This window comes from Toxotes jaculatrix, chromosome 10 (assembly GCF_017976425.1).
Source record: "Toxotes jaculatrix isolate fToxJac2 chromosome 10, fToxJac2.pri, whole genome shotgun sequence".
NCBI classification, from domain to species: Eukaryota; Metazoa; Chordata; class Actinopteri; family Toxotidae; genus Toxotes; species Toxotes jaculatrix.
Window position 1 is genome coordinate 19,425,243 of NC_054403.1, and position 17,500 is coordinate 19,442,742.

The 17,500-nt window shown below is 39.4% G+C and overlaps 1 protein-coding gene across 6 annotated transcripts; it reads left to right on the forward strand.

Moving 5' to 3' along the window:
- Positions 1-33: 33 nt before the first annotated feature.
- Positions 34-16,631, forward strand: sept6 (septin 6). 6 transcript variants are annotated; one of them, XM_041047662.1, is made up of 11 exons: positions 1,721-1,777; positions 1,972-2,086; positions 4,011-4,206; positions 5,157-5,343; positions 6,864-7,025; positions 7,842-7,938; positions 9,339-9,507; positions 9,728-9,860; positions 9,988-10,178; positions 11,189-11,241; positions 13,281-16,631. In XM_041047662.1, the coding sequence occupies exons 1-10, from the start codon at positions 1,733-1,735 to the stop codon at positions 11,190-11,192; spliced, it is 1,299 nt and encodes a 432-aa protein (XP_040903596.1). In that variant the 5' UTR covers positions 1,721-1,732; the 3' UTR covers positions 11,193-11,241; positions 13,281-16,631. The 6 variants fall into 6 exon arrangements, with proteins under 6 accessions (XP_040903593.1, XP_040903597.1, XP_040903596.1 ...); XM_041047661.1 differs by lacking the exon at positions 11,189-11,241 and adding an exon at positions 11,570-11,616; XM_041047659.1 differs by lacking the exons at positions 1,721-1,777; positions 11,189-11,241 and adding an exon at positions 34-113 and having other exon boundaries at positions 14,805-16,631.
- Positions 16,632-17,500: the final 869 nt, after the last annotated feature.

A 17,500-nucleotide genomic window follows, 5' to 3' on the forward strand; every position in this document is an offset into this window, starting at 1 on the left:
CTGTTGAACAGTGGTACATTCCCAGTACGCTTCCTTCGCTTAAGAGCAGCAGAGGTTTCGTCCTGCAGCTAACGGCTACTACCATGGCGTCAACTGAGATAGCAAGGCAAGCGGTGAGTAGCCTATTTTATCAGGATGTCTTTATCACTGTCATCATATGTCTCTTGACATATATTAGTTGATCTCACCAAATGTTGGAATATATTTTTAGCGTTTCGTAAAAGAGTACAACGTGAAAATGTATCTGGACACCACCCGCTTTTCCTGCCTTTATTCCATCCGAAATTCAGTGTTACGTAGCTAAACTAGACCTGTTATAGGCACTGGTAACTATTAAAAATTTGACTATCCGTTTCTAAATCTTCTCTAAACAGCCTATTTTCAAATAAGGTCTAAGCCTGCTCAGTCGTAGCTTTCTCTGTTCACATTTTCACTCTACTATTTTCATTTTCGTAAGCTAACGCTTGCAGATTTCCTGTGCTGGCAACGTTAGCTAAAATTACCTTTCAAACGAAATGCTTTTTCATGGAGTGAAATGTTTTAAATACAGTGTAGACTTTCACGTTAAAACGAGAACCTATTATAGAGCTGTCGGTAGGCCATTCATTCTGAACGCCCCCATTTCAGTACAGCTACGGTGCTCATTTCCGTTATGTTGTTTCATGTCAGTCCCGTTAACTTTCAGCCGGGCGTTGTCTGATGTGCATAGAAAATATAGCCAAAACAGACTCTATCTGCTTATAGACATTTAGGCCTGCAATTTGAAAAGCGTGTGTAAAGTTTGCTTGGTTTTTGTTTTGGGTTGAAACAAAAAAGGAGGCCACTACATCCAGAGAGAGTGCTCAGAATAGCAAGGTTTTGCAATTTGATGTCCCTTTGCGTCTCAATGAATGAAAACCCGTCGTGTGGAACTTGGCTGTGATTGTCTTGAAAAGCAGGAATGGTTTCAGGAATGTTGCACTTGCAGCTGAAGAGCAAAGGCTGTTTGTCTGCTCACATTACTCCAGTTTTCCAAATACACCCTCAGCTGTTTAAACCCAGTTTCAACTATCCAAATAATCCACAACTGTTTAGTACCATCAGCTTGTCTGGTTGTTTTAAGCTGACCCTCTAACGGAATGTTTTTCTCTTAAAGCCTACACCACATTGGACAGCAACACTGTGTTATGTTAAACCACATAATGGCCGGTTGGCTGAGGTTTAGCTGGTTGAGAGCTCTTGCTTTTCCCATATAATCTAAATTCTTTGCTTTCCTGCACCTCATAATGTAGACGTAGGCTGCAGAAATGAGATTCGCAGAGATGGAGATGCTCGCTGCCAGCCACACGCCCCCACACACATGTAACAACAGTGTTTTTACACTTAGGTGTTTAGTGTCACTCTACTCCAGAGATAGACTCTGTACAAACAGTGTAATAGTGAATGGAAGTGCAACTGTCCCCCAAAAAGGGTAGTTTTAGGGTTCAAGTCTAAGTGACACCACAGGAACACACAGTCAAAGTAAGAGCTATGGCTCTTACTTTGTCATTTTTGTAATTTCAAAAGTCTGAGCTTTTCAATTATATAAATTATTCTCAGAGCTCTCTTTTTTTTCAGTTATCTTGACATAAACAGCAACACCTTTCCATATAAGTACATTGTGGTTTCTAACTGTCTCGACTGTGAAGACAGAAAGAAGGTTACAGCTCAGGAAACAGGAAGTGAGTTACATTGCACCTGAAATCAGTCTAACATGGTGAGATATGGTGGAAATTGTGTCTGGTTTGAGTGTTATTTGGTAAGATATTGTTATTTTTCCAAAGAACAACAATCTCCAACATCCAAATGTAAAGTACAGAGTGTTGGAGGGAATCCTGTGCATGTTTAAAGGCATGAGAGCGCAGTTTCTTAACAAGGCATATCCGTGCAAAAGGAGTTCAGTCATTTATAGGCATTTACCTGATGTTACATGTTGATTTCTTTTATTTTTAGGGTGAAGGTGCTCGTGCCGTCCCTCTGGCAGGCCATGTCGGCTTTGACAGCATGCCTGACCAGCTGGTCAACAAGTCTGTCAACCACGGATTCTGCTTTAACATCCTCTGTGTTGGTGAGTGTCTCATGCGTGAAAATGCTTTTCCTCCCTTTCCTCAGGCTGAAAGACGACTTATTTGCTTCAGTGAAAGTCAGGCTTTTCTACATGATGCAAAGCAGTTTCCTCAGTATTTGAAGCTGAGAGGTACTGATTCAACTTTATGGTCATTTTGGAGCCTATAGTGCTGTTTAATTACACTGGAATGTACAAGACACGTTTCTAATATTTTGTCCACCTCATGAATGCAAGCTATTCCACACATACATTTTCAATTCAGGCGCACATTAAATGCCCATAAAGCAATAGAAATGTATAACCAACTGGTATCTAGTGCTCTGCTTCGTCTGCCTTTTGTTTGATTGTTTTGTTATTTAATTTTATTTTCCATAACATCCCTTATCGTTTTAGTACATACTGATATGCAAAGAGCAAGACATTGGGGATTTGTCCATGCGTTGTTCACAAACGTATTGTGCACGCCCACATGGAAATGTTATAGCACTTTTAAGCTCTGCGTTCTCTTGATTTATACTTTGTCGATCATACTATTTACCACTGGTTAGAGAGCAGTAAAGAATGTTGACCATTTTTGTTTATTTAAGACCTTTTATGCAGTTTGTTTTTGTGACATGTTATTTAGAGGTCTAGTATCATTAACACAATGTGTATACATTTTTAAAGATCTTGATGGTAGGAAATTCCTGGTGGCCGTTTTTAGTAGCATGGTTTTGATTCCCCTCCAAGCTGAAAACTTCTCTGCTCTTTTGTGGAAATACTGAGTCCATTTGTTTAGGAGTGAAATGTGGAAAAGGCCAACACTAGTGTTTTTTCATAATTTAAATAAAACTCATTACATTGTTACCTTATTATGGTGCTATTACCATCTGACTTTCTTAACAACCTAGACAAACATTAGTACTATTCATTAAATAATATAGACGCCGAGATGATATAGGAGAATAACAACAGCTTTTGTTGCAAACAATGTTGTTTGTTTGTATGTTTTTTTTTTTACACTTTTTTACAGTAACACATTAGTTGAGTCAAAGAAATGTGATCTTTGTTTTGATAAATTGATTGTGGTCTAAAATCATAGAGAGTGAATCAAAAATCTCAAGATGTATCTTCCCACTTGGTTCAAAGTGGTCTGACATTTACACAGGCCTTTTCTGTTTTTTTTTGTGATTTAAAAAGATTTGGTTGGAAATATCACTGAAGACATTAGCCTGTATTGTCATTTCCAGTGTGGGCCTGGAGCTACTCCAAATACAATGCCAAATTCCCTTAAGCATGACAAACTTCTCCACAGTGAGTTAAACTGGGCTAAGCAACGGTGAATAGGAGCCTTTCTGCACCATTTACTTTTAATTCTGTGGGAGACATTGGAAATTTGGAACACAGCAAAATATTCTACAAAAATGGGCTAACATGCTGAGACTGTAGGTCAGGCTGTGATGATTAAAAATAGCTTTTCTTACAGAGGGAGCTCTGTATCTCAGTCATCTGACAGCAAATTGATGTCAGAATGTATCAGCAAATAAGCGGTTATTTCTGCTGTTTTTGCGGCTGTAACCATTTGAAATGATATGTTTTGTTTGAAGCATCTTCAAAATGTCATATTGAATCTACTTTCACTCTATTAAACACAATTTTAGTATTTCCTTTTGAGTTTCATTAAATAGGTGGTCAATAAAAGCATCAGGCTATTAATAAGCTGACGAAATGGTTTAGATCAGAGGTGTCCAAACTTTTTCACAAAGGGCCATGTGGCTGCAGGTTTACAGACATTTCCATGTAAGTGGAGATGAAAAAGATATCTAAGTGCAAAGGAAACCACTTCACTGATTTAAATCATGTAATGAAAAGAGCAGCTGACTGAGCACAGAAGCAGGATTTGTAGGATCCCAGTAACATGGGGCGTTTTCTCTGTGATCTCAAGGTGAGACAGGACTGGGGAAGTCCACCCTGATGGACACATTGTTCAACACCAAGTTTGAGGGCGAGCCAACCCAGCACAACCAGCCAGGAGTCACGCTCAAGTCCAACACCTATGAACTCCAGGAGAGTAACGTGCGCCTCAAACTCACTGTTGTCAACACCGTGGGCTTTGGAGACCAGATCAATAAAGAAGACAGGTAAAGCAACCTGGACTGTCACCTCTTTGAGAAGGGTCTGATCTCAGCAGACTGGTTTCTTTTATATTTTGTCTTTGTGAGCAGTATCACAGCTCATAGTCAGAAATCCAGTTGCCTGTGCACACTGCATACAGTGAGTCTGTGAGAGCTTTAAGTCTTCTTGGAGCTCAGGTGTCATTCAGTCCTGATCCTCCAAATGCACCCTTAGGATGTGAAATCAAATCTCCACCTCATGTAGTTTCATAGTGTCAACTTCAAAAACATAAATCAGATGTAAATGCTTTCTTTCCTGGCTGCAATAGCATATCATGGCACTGGTGTTTGTTCTGGTGTCAAAGGAGGTTTTAGCTGCTATAGACCCCCGTTAGATTTTGTTAGCAAGTTTACCCTCCACAATGTAATTGCTAACTCTGCTCCTGCAGTAAGTTTAGGGAGAGGATGATATTGTGTGAACCACCTCTGTAAGCTCTCTGTAATGGGAAGGCTTTGGTCATTTCCAGGTTTCACACTCCATTCGGTGTCAGATTGCCACTCACATAAATAATAATAAGTGCACTGTACACAAGCACATTCTGACAGTCATGTGAACTACTGCAGACTGAATATCCTACAGTACAGAAGTGTGTTTCTCTGTGTTTGTGTCAGTTCATGTGTGTGCTGGGAAAGGGTGGATAACTTTGAAGCTTCCTGCTGTCCTTAATGCATGGGGTCATATTTATTTTGTTTATTTATTTGCACACACAAATTTAAAAACAAGTGCAAATAAAAATAAGCATGTACAGTGTGCAGGAGTTAGCTAAAAGCCTCAGTGGCACTTCTGATATAGAGTAACTGTGATAGTTTACACAGATACAGATGACTATTAAAACAATGACATGTTCTAATAAACAGTGTATCAGCAAAGAGAAGCTTAAAATTCCTCTGTGTTTCTTTGTTCCCTTTCCTGACAGCTACAAGTCCATTGTGGAGTTTATTGATGCCCAGTTTGAAGCATATCTACAGGAGGAACTGAAAATCAAGCGGACGCTACACAGCTACCACGACACCCGCATCCACGCATGCCTGTACTTCATCGCTCCCACGGGGCACTCACTCAAATCCCTGGACTTGGTGACCATGAAGAAACTTGACAGCAAGGTGAGCTATGCTTCACTTTATCAAACTATTACCATCAGCCAGAAGTCATTTTTATTTCTCAAAGTTAGCAGCAGAAATAGTTTTTGTTTGATGTGGAACCTGGGGGATAATTCATGTAGAGAGCATCTTTCGATTCGGTGTTTTCAATCTGTTCCAGCTAGTGTTATGGTTTGATAATGGGTCTTGCAATATATAACCAGTTAATTTGCAGTTGTGCAGGATTTACATATTTATTAACCATGGTGTCTGAATTACTTAAAGTAATTCTTCTCACTTTAGCATAAAGTGAGAAGGACAGTTGCTCTGTTCATAACCAACGTAGTTCTAAAATTACTACAATGGCTACGAACTATTGATTGACTTTCTGTAGCACGTCATAGATGTACTATAGGTAAGTTCTTTGGCACTGCATTGCTGTTTGCAGCATTTGATCTATCCATTCTAGTCATGGACCATAAACCCTTTCCAGGCCATCGGCCTGCATGTCGGTGTAGGTCAGCTGTGAAATGTAGTCAGCTCAATGACTGCTGCCTCGTTTCTGTGAGGTCCTTTCGACAGTAGCTTATTTGCATGGACCTCCTGGCTTCTGTACAAAGAGCTGGCTCAGTGTTTGCCAGAGCAGCTGTGCCCTCCAGCAAGCGCTCACAACAGCGTGATCCAGAGCAGAGCCTCCTCTGTTTACACATTCACCTGGGGGTGGGGGGGTGGGCACTCAAACAGTACTCTGCTGAAGTGTCTTCAGGGATACAGTAAAATATTTTTGTTGACATGCCCCTCAGTATCACTTGCTATTAATTAAAGAGGCCCACATTTGGAGAGCAAATTATTTGGGATTGTGTGGGCGCGACATGGCACCACCAAAATACTTGTGTGGGAGTGAGTTAGTCAGTTGTAAGTTCATATATGAGAATGACCCTGCCTGTTTTTTTCCCACCTCCATATCTGTGTTTTTTTTTTTTTTTTTTTTGATGACATGGATAGCATAAATGCTGCTGAAATCGTTTGAGTCTGACTCTCAACACCATGTTTGGAAAGCTTTTACGTGACATACAGCAGAAGATGGAAGCCTGCTGCTCCATTTGTGCTATTTTTATCTGTGCTTAAGAATGTGTAATTGTCTTCAGTGTACAAAGGCCTGATTTACAGAGACCCTGGTGAAGAGAGCACTGGTTATTCAAATCACTGTTACAATCACGATCAAGCAGTGATTAGAAAGGATAAAAGAGAAATAGGTACTGATGTATTTTATTCTGTTACTAAACCTGAATGTTGTTCAGAATAGAGCTACTACTTCTAAAAGAACAGAAATATTTGATTTGTAATGTTGTGAACCTTTGAGATTGTTTTAAAAATACATCAATTCTTTTCCAAATTTGGACTACAGAAATGGAGGTGAGGAAAAGTTGCTACTGACAGAGAGCTGGAAACTGCTCTATATTTAGCTGCATGTCTGAAAGCGTTGTCTACACCTTGTCATTGTGTCAGGCTACATTATATCTCTCATCATTTTTCAACTGCAGGTCAATATAATCCCAATCATTGCCAAGTCAGATGCCATCTCCAAGAGCGAGCTGGCCAAGTTCAAACTCAAAATCACCAGTGAGCTGGTCAGCAACGGTGTGCAGATCTACCAGTTCCCTACTGATGATGAATCTGTGGCAGAGATCAACTCCACCATGAACGTAAGGCTCACAGCTGATTTTCTATCAGTATTACACACATTTACGCAGAACATAGTGGTACATTCATAACAGACATGAAGTCATGTCATGCTTTTTAGACTGAATCTTCATTTTATTCTTTAGGAAAATGCAGTGGTGCACACAGTATTCCTTGGTTTTAAGTTCAACATAAATTCTGTCATGCATTTCTGGCATAAACAGCATGTGATGTAGAATCAGGACAGGCATCGTCTGTGTCTGCTCAGGCTGTCAGGAAGCCGCCTCACGCAGGGGGGTGTGTGTGTTCAGAGCAGCACAATCAGCCAGCTCACTCTGCAGGAAGCCTGCACTGTGGGAAAGGGCCTGTGTCCACTGACAGATGAGCAAAGGCTCACTTAGTTGTTTATGACGCCTCATCTGTGGAAATGCCTAAACTCCCCCTAACTGATTGTGTTAGACCGTTGCCTCTTGGCTCTTGTTGTACAGCCTGACCTCATCATACATTTTCCGTTTCTTGGTGTCTGTGACATTTAGCTCTTAATGGTCAGATTTTGAAAATAAAATAACACATTCTTCTCTGCTTTCTCAGTGATGTTAACACTGCTTAGGAATGCATCTTCAGCTGTGTGTAGGATTTGTCCTGGTTTCTCATGTGTGAGTGAGATAGTTGCAGTGTTACTGTTTGATTTTTTTCTTTTTAGTAATGAAATGTTAGCATACATACATGCAGTAGGTTCATGTGTAATTTTGTTGGGGATATATGAGGTGAATCTGCAAAGCTCTGAGGTGATTCAAGTTTGGCAGTATACCAATGTTGATTTACCGTTCGCTCCACAGAGCCATTTGCCGTTTGCCGTGGTGGGGAGCACAGAGGAAGTGAAGATTGGTAACAAGATGGTGAAGGCCCGGCAGTACCCCTGGGGGACGGTGCAGGGTAAGCCTGGGTCACATCCTGCACAGGAAATGAGAGAGTGCTCCCTCTCATCAGAGCTGCTGCAGCTACTCCCTCCCCACATATTTCTCCTAGGCTCTGGCTGATAATCAGTTATATAACCTCATTTAACTGGAGCACTCTCTCTGCCATTACACTGTATCCAGCAGACCTTGGCTCTGAGCTCTTTCAGATTTAGATATGTTATGTCGCTGACCATGTTTCAATTGATTTCATATTGACTTACTTGATCAATCCATAATGGAGTGTGTGTAATGTATTGCAAATGCGCAGCAGTCTCAATACTTCCATTAGTTCATCATAGGAGAATCTCAAATGTGTGAGAATAACTCAAGTTACACTGATCTGCTCTTAAGCTATTTGATACTTTTTCAGGCTCGTACTTTACAGCTTTTTATTGTAAGGTTTTATTATCAATTGTTATTAATTATTATCAAACATGCTCATAAAAATACCCCAGAGCTCAAAATAACATCTTTGAATATCATTTGTCTGAACAATAGTCCAATGTCCAAAGATATTTAGTTTAAAATGATATTAAAAAGGAAGAAAAAGCAGAAAATCACATTGGAGAAGCTGGAAACAACAGAATGGTTGGCATTCTTGCTTGATAAATAACTGTAGTGATTAATCAATTATAAAAATATTTGACAATTAAATTTATGTCTGTTAACCACTTGATTAACTGTTGCAGCTCTAGTTTTATGCTCCAGGAAATTGGATTTAAAATGTATTGTTGGCTTTGGGGTTGAAGTGCTGACTGTTATTTGTTTTTGCTTAATAGGGTGTTTGGATCCACAGCCAGTGATGTGTGGAAATTGTAGCCCTTTTATACAAAACACCACGGGACAAACAGGGCTATGATTTCTACACTGTTTACCCATTGTGGATATGAACACCCTCAAACATCCCTGAGGCTCAGTGTCAGCACTTTAACCCCACGGTCATTGTTTCATTTGGAATGCATTGTGCTGCATTACAGCCAAAACAATGAAAAACCATATCACTGTCCTAATGCTTACGGACTGAACTGTATAATATTTCTGGCCATAGTCACAGACTGACTGCGTGCATGCATGTGGACTCACATGATGTCACACGATCTGTGGGAGTGTGGTGCTCAGCTCAGTCTAGTAACAAAATCAATAGAGAAGCCACAGGACATGAACACTGCTGGTTTGTACTGGTGCTGGTGATATGACTGGGCCTGTGAATTATAATACATCAAGTTATCAGCTGTGACATAATGCACGTTCATAGATTGTAGTGTTTTCTGATTCTGTTGCAGTGCACTTTCAGCAGCATATGTGACCCATAATGTTTAAGGTGCTATCTGTTGTGTTGGGTAAAACATTCATGTGCCACTATGATGTGTCTCACAGTGGAAAACGAGAATCACTGTGACTTTGTCAAACTGCGAGAAATGCTGATCAGAGTGAACATGGAGGACCTGCGGGAGCAGACTCACACACGCCATTATGAGCTCTACCGCCGCTGCAAACTGGAGGAGATGGGCTTTAAGGACACCGACCCTGACAGCAAGCCCTTCAGGTTGACTTTGAGTTTCTTTCATCTTCTTCCTTTCTACCTGCATACGCTTGTTTTCACTCTACTGTCTACCTTTGCATTTTTCTGCTTCCATTTATCAGAACCTTTTTTTTTGCTGTAAAGGTACACCAGTTTGTGTCTGCATCTGGTGTGTAGCACAGTGCATAGTTCAGTGTAATGTTTCTTTGTCATTTTTATTCACTTTCTCCTTTTCCTCTTCCAGTCTGCAGGAGACATATGAAGCTAAGAGGAACGAGTTCATGGGTGAGCTGCAGAAGAAAGAAGAAGAAATGAGGCAAATGTTCGTCCAGAGAGTCAAAGAGAAGGAGGCTGAGCTTAAAGAAGCAGAGAAAGAGGTATCATTATTTCATCTGGATCTTAACCTATCCTGAAACATCCTGTACAGCACTAATCTTTGCTTGAGGTTTCTTCTTCTGCCTTGACTAAATCAAAAGTTATGTTTCCTCTGTCACTACCCCATAGTTGCATGAGAAGTTTGACCGTCTGAAGAAGCTCCACCAGGACGAGAAAAAGAAACTGGAGGAAAAGAAGAAGGCCCTGGACGACGAGCTCAACACATTCAAACAGAAAAAGACTGCAGCAGAGCTCTTGCAGAACCAAGCTCAGCAGGCAGGGGGCTCCACCACGCTTAAGAGGGACAAAGAGAGGAAAAAGTAAGTATTGTTCTTTTCCCCCTGTGTCTTTATCCTTACACCACAGGTGCAGGAGAGGAGTCGGGTGAGGACTGAAAAACCCAGCATACTAAGAAACTGGGTGGAACGAGGCCATACATTACTACACAGACATTTGAGGATGCTGATCTTTTGCCAAATTAGTTTCTGGGCACTGTGCCACTTTTGGTTTGCGCCTCTAATATAATATAAAGTACTTTTTGGTTCTCTGTCGCCACTCTTTAATAAACCACCTGAGATTTGTATAATTTCATTCATACAGTAGACAAAGGCCCTTGCTAAGCCTAGGAATTCCTAGGCTTTAGATTTTCCATGTAATAACGGAGAATATTGTTGGCTCTAAGTTCCATGCAAAGAGAGCTGAACAGAACTCGCAATCCATTACCAGTGAGGAAAAATAAGAGGAGCAGAGAGGGGGGGGGGGGGGGGGTCTGGAGATAGAGACAAGCGATCCCCATCTAAATAGCTGAAAGGTAGCCAACTGTCAGCAGAGTTTGATGGGTGAATTCCAGTCAGAAATCATCGCTCTGCAATTAAATGTTGCTGTTGGCTCAAACAACGCAGATCATGAAATTAAATACTCCAAACAACATTTGTGTAAACAACTTTATTGCACTTCTGTAAGTAATTACTGAATATTTGCTTACGAAAAGGAGCTGATAAATGAAGTTCTTTTTTCAGATCACAGTTGGTAATTGCTTCATTTGCATCATGGAAACTTTAGAGCAATTTCCTCCACCCCATCTGTTCCATAGTAGTCTCAATGGCCAGTACCCTGGTGTTAATGTATCTATATAATCTCTCCATTCCTTGGTATTTCTGACATTGATTCCGCTGTTCCATCTAACAATTTTTGTAAATAGGTTTTAATGAAATCATGGCTGTACAGGAGGCAGTGTGTGCAGCCAGATGTGTTCAAGTGTGGTTGCAATGTGTCGCTGACATTGTTGGTCCCTTCATGTTGGTAACGGACTCCTGGTTTTGTGTTGAAGCTGATGTGACTCCGTGCCTGTTAGAAAAGGAAGAAGACACTTGCACTGAGAAGGTTCTTGTTGCTTTATTCTTTTTTTCCCTGTTAATATATTCTCTTCACAGCCACTTCTATCCTGTATGAGCTTTGCCTGGAAAATGTCTCTTCCCAAAGGGGCAGCTCTGCAACTTTAGCTTTGTCTGTGGGTCACTGATTAAAACCGACTAGAGAGGTCTTGCACTTGAAGTGCTAACTGAATAATAATTGTGCTGATGTGTATTTAACCTTCAGTGTTTTCGTCAGTCCCCAGGAGACACAGTTATTGATTACGGCTTGTTGTGTAGATGTGAATCTGTCCTGTGAGTGCATGTGTCACCTATGTTGCATCCATAATGTTTTCCAGTTAACTCCTCCCACACTTGCTGCATGCTGCATGAGGCACCTTTTCTGGTAAGACTTCCTTCTTGAGTTACACCACAAAAAAAAAAGCCATGAAAAATGACGTACCGCCGATTGGTTAGACAGAAATTTGAATTTATTGAATACTTATGAATAAAGTCATTTAAAATATAAGCTAGAAGTAAGTGATGATTTCACATACTGAGTCAAAGCTCCAAAAACTTTATTGGACTGAGAAAACACAAGATTTCAACCCTACCAGCATGGATATTTAATACAGTATATGGATGCTTTCAATTTTAGACATACAGCAATTAATTGATCGGTCAATCAAAAGAAAATATTTGATATTAGATTAATTTTTCAAGAAAAAAATGCCAAACATTTCAGAAATTCAGGTTCTCAGTAGTGGGAATTCTCTCCTTTTCTTAGTCTTTCTTGATAAAACAATGAACATTTGGGGTTTTGGATAGTTGGTTGGACAAATAGAGATGTTTCAAAACACAAGTTTGGGCTGTAAATTATTAGGACTTATTTTCATTATTGACTTATCTGCCAGTTACTTTCTCAATTAATCAGTCAATCATTTTTTTCGACGATGTCCGGATGAATTGACTAATCATTGCAGCTCTAGAAATTATAATGGACAATTTTCACTCTTTGTTGTTACTTTATAGACATCATGATTTGTTGATTTAGAGAAGAGAACTTTCGGTTCTTGAATCTAATGAAAAGAATCATCACTTGCACCCCTGCTATACACACAGGTACCTTTTTGAATCTCTGAATTAGAATTAAACCACAATCAAAATCTAAATTCACATGAATTTAATTTGCCCATTGGAGGTGTTTAAATGTGAGACAGTCTACAGTTTCAGGCTTTCAGTGCTTCATTGGTAACATCTGTGTCGATCATATCCTTGAGCTGGCAGTGTTTACCGTCCCTGTGCCAGCTTCTAAATCAACCACTTTATTAGATCCCCACACACGCATTTGATTTACTGCCCCATCTGCCTCCCTAAACACTGCCTCCCTCTCCAAAACAGTCTCCTTTTTGTGGCTCTCCTAAGTCCTTCCCCACCCGTCCATGCACTTGCACAAAGAGCCATTCAAAGCGGAACTGGGACTAACAGGTCACACCAGATCAGCAAACAGCCTCAGGGCCCATCTCTGTTTATAGAGATGACATGTTCTGTTGATCTCACAGCCATATGACGACCCCCCTCTGCCACCTCTCACTCTTGAGTGGATACAAAAGAGAAATCCACAGAGAGAGATGTTGTTGAGACTCAACCACTGGGGAGGATAGAAGTGAAGGAAGACATCTGTCTCGCAATCTGTAAAACTCCTCAAGCAGCTCAAGATTGTTTTAAAAAAAAAAAAAAAAAAAAAAAGAGATAGAAACAAGCTGCTGTTTGATGATACTGAGCAATGAGGAGAACAATCAGACACATTGTTTAAAGCTCAGGGGCAAAACAAAACCTCTAAAGAAAAAAAAAAACACATTTGTTAGTCTGATTCAAAGAAGCAGATGACTGTACTTGCACCCTCACCTCTGTGCACTCAAGCCTTTTCAGCTGCATTGAAAGCATGATTTCCTCTAAATACCATCCAGTCACTAATGTTGATGTAATATCACCGATGTGAAATAGTGTGTGTCGTGATGATGTTTCAACTCAAAGAGAGCAATAACAGCCCTTCTTTCTCGTTTCCAGCTTAGGATCCCTGTAGAAAAAGTGCTCCCTTGTGGCCATCCTGCTGTGAATGAGTTTCCACCCCATCATCCTTTACCGTACCCCTTACCCACCCTCACCCAACCCCCATAATTCAACCCTCCACGTGCCCCCCACCCCTCCCACTCCCTGCTCTGTGGAAGATGCTGGGCATTGCTATCAGTTTTACATCACTTGTTTTTGCTGAATGATGCTTGTCTGTCATTTGGTTTATACAAGCAATTATTCAGCGTGTCTTTTTATACAACTTGACAAAAAAATATATGCATTCCGTATTTGTTTTATATTCAGCGATTCTTTGCATGATGGAGTGAGCTTTTTTAATATTAACATACATGACTACTGTTGTGATGGGTAGAAATGTATTGAGGCTAAAGGGAAATCATGCATCAGACACTGGGACCTTATTGTGTGCATATTTGGTCAAAGATCTGCCGTAGAGTACAGTGAAGAAAGAATGAAGACAGCTGAGGACTGACATTAAGTTAATGTCTTATAAAACTGATCCATCTTCAGCTTAGTGGTTCTCAATTTTACAATTTGAGACTCTCTGAAATACCTGCTCACCTTTAAATGGTGAACAGCAGTTACCAACAGTTACCACTGAACTTGAGATCTAGTTTTCTACTTTGGTATTTATGTCCCTTTGCTGGTGTTGTTTTACTTTAGCCTGATGCATGAGTAGATGTGAGCCTAATCTCTTTGCCACTTCTCCCATACCTCATTCATTGTCATGTGTTGTGTGCATATTTGTATTAGCTTTCACATTTGCACTTTGTTTACACACAAATGTGATATTTCTTAAGTATATATTAATGTTGTCAGTGCAATTGTAACTTTCTTTTTATTTTACCTATTATGAAGGCACATTGAAAAGTCATTCATCTTGATGTCCATTGTCCTGCAGGGACCAGTGTTGTTTTGTATCATTGTTGCACATAACCAAAAAAAAAAAAAAAAAAAAATCTCGAGAAAATAAAGGCCAATTTTTCACCAAATGTTACAACTGTGGCCATAATCATTGTGTATGACAAACATTGCTGTAAATTAGGTGATTAAATGAAAGTTTAATGAATCTCAATGGGTAAAGTTGCTGAATGAAGGCTTTACTTTGATGTTATCCCCTTTGTTCATGTCCAAATTTCAGTGTAAACTGTGTGGTCCTAAGTGTCCTCACAGCTTTGGCTAACATCTCAAAGTCACGTTTTTTTCTTTTGTTACTCTCCGTTCTTTGATTTTAAAATCTTCAGGTATGTTTATTTCTTTTATCTCAGAATCACAGAGCATTTGTTACCTCAGTTATTTCTTTTTTTTCACCACTTCAAGGTTCAAGATTACTGTTTTGTTTTTTTTGTCTTGTGAAAGGGAAAAGATTGAAAACATTCCTGCTTTGAAAAACACTCTGGTTCCACATGATAATCAGGGTCAGAATACATCTAGAGTAGAGCCATTCCCTCTTCCTACCCCTCAGCTCACTGGTCTGTGTGGTTTCACTTTCCTTTGCAGTAATCCCTGGCTCTGCACTGAGTAGGTCCTCAACCCTCAAGCTTTGCTAAGGGACCAGCCTTTTGTGGGTACTGAGTACCTCAAATGTGACCCGAGGCTCTGTGGACCCCATCCTTCAGGGTTTCTTAATCATTACCTGCTCTTGCTATGAAATGGGTTAATGTGTGTTCGTGTTTCACTGCTCCTCTAACCTCACCTTGAGCGATCTAATTCTTGCTTTATTATGCTACTGCTTATGCTTATGTGTGTACTGTTTTTTGCCTTGACTAACACCCTTTTCCACTTAAGTTGTGACAGAGATATTACATGTACACTTGTTCATTTATTCTAATATTTGGATAGCACGTTTACATTTTGTCTCACTTAGATGGACCACAGACAAGTAGACAATCCTGTGGAATTATAACACATCTACAAGATTCATTCACTGTTTTAAAAAATTCAAACAGCATCGTCAGTGGGCACAATATCTTCTCATTATTCACGCTTAATGTGTTGTTTGAATGATTTTCTCCCGGATATCAGATGCACTTCTAAATCTTTGACTCTGGCCCTTACGTTTTTATGAATGTTTCTGCTTTGCCAACTCCTCTAACTGCTGGCTTTCTTTCTCTTTGTCTCTTTAGCTTCTTTTAATCTGTCTTGACCACCTGAAGAGGGGATTGCAGCTTCAGCAAGAACTAAGCACCCTTTACCTCTTCCTGTTTTTCTCGCTGTATCAACCTTTTATATTTTCTCCCCATTGCATCTCATTTTTGTTGAATATGGCCTTATGTGGACTCGCATGGTATTTCTGACCACCTAATGAAGCTCTAAACCCAGGCAGGTTGGGAACCGGGCACAGTTTAAATCTGCTATTATGTCTTAATGTATATAAAGGGACTCTTGTAGTTAATAGAAGTCATCAGTGGGGGGTTTACACATTTGCAGGACTCATAAGTTGAAGTTGTTATTTGATCTTTACTTGAAATAAGACTGCAATGAACTGCACTATGCACTCATTTTTTTTCAGTGGGATTCTTAATACAAAGTGCACCTCAGAATAAAATGCAACTGCAACATCAAAGCTTACTCATAAAGTAAAAACTCACCAAGGAAAGGTGCACTTAATGTATGATGTGGTTTGAAGTACAGTATAATGAGTAGAAAGGTTTTCTGAACATTGAAATTAAACAGCAGAATTAAATTAGAGTCATGATCATGTAAAAGCCAAAGTAATATTTATATTTAGCACTTCATTTTATGGTGCCCATGTTTACATGTCACTCTTGAATACCATGGAGGTCACATGTCATGGCCTTTTATTACACACTGTGCTTTAATATTCACAAGCCTATTCTATATTTTGCATGCATCTTTTTATTTCATTACCGCTGTGATCTTTGACCTGCTTGTTTTTATCCCCTAATAACTCGGTTTTGCAGTCTGTTTCAACTTCATCGCTGTTTTCTTCAAAATGGTGCATATTATTCATGTATATTTGCTCTGTCCTATGATTCCAGCTCCCACTTTGCCAAATATTAGAATAAGATGGAGTTGAACTGAATCCCAGATAGGAGTATTAAAAAAATACTCATGCATTTATATAATTTATAAGGATATATTTTGTGTATTGAAGTGGAGACTTGTTGTTTATTACCTATGATCATTGGACGTGACTCTGAGTGTAAAGTAACATTTTGGTGTCGAAAAAAAAAGGCCATACATTTTTCTAGTATCAGTCATCACCTCTTGTAGTCAAAAGCTCTCCCACATGACAAATGTTTCAATATCTTACTTTAATTTGACTCCATTGATGTACATTTTCAATAAAAAATATGATCCAAACATGTTAATCTTTTGTCTTTCATTCACAGTGTTGTTAAACCTGTTCATTACTTCTTGTTTTTGAGTTTCACAGTGGGTGCTGTCACCACTCTCTGTGAGAACTGTTAGACACCTTAATGCTAAGTTAGTTCAGCAGTTCCTGTTTTCATGTATTTTATCTATGAAAGTAAACCTTATTTAATAAGAAAATCTTTTCAGGTGCATTATTTCTTTTACAAGAGAGGCATGGCTAAAATGGCACCTGAAACTAGTTTACGCATAATATAAAAAAAAAACAACAAAAAACCACAATGTACAGCATTCATATATAGCACAATAAAATAGAACCTTAGGGGAATAAAAAAGAGAAACTTGATTAAACTGTTACATTCCTCAAGAAACATTTTTGAATGCCTGATATTATGGAGCATTTCCATTTTAAGTTCATCTTGTAAATAATTGTAAGCTTGGGCTATGTAGTATAAAGAAAATGCAGTTCTTGCCATCTGTTTAATATACCAGTCTTTATTATTAGGCTGTACAGAATGTGGACAGGACACAAGACAGAAAACTATAATGTAATAGTGGCCTTACTGTGGGCTGGAGTACACCTGTAGGAAACTGGTGAGAGGTTAAACCATTGGAGGTTAGCAAAAACCTCCAATGGTTTAGGTAGTGTTATGTTGCTCTTTAAGATTTTACATACAACATGTACTATAAATAAAATGTATTATTATCAAATAATAATACATTTTATATAACCACCAAACATTATAAGTCAGAGGTCTTCAACAGGGGGTCCGTGACCCCTAGGGGGTCCGTGGAGGTACTGCAGGGGGGTCGTGAAATTTGTGTTTGATTGGGCAAGTTTTTGTATATGTATTTATTTC

Coding starts and splice junctions, on each gene's coding strand:
- sept6 (XM_041047658.1), top strand. CDS start 1,733: ATGGTGAGATATGGTGGAAATTGTGTCTGGTTTGAGTGTTATTTG. Junction 2,087..4,010: donor CTTTAACATCCTCTGTGTTG/GTGAGTGTCTCA, acceptor TGTGATCTCAAG/GTGAGACAGGACTGGGGAAG. Junction 4,207..5,156: donor CAGATCAATAAAGAAGACAG/GTAAAGCAACCT, acceptor CTTTCCTGACAG/CTACAAGTCCATTGTGGAGT.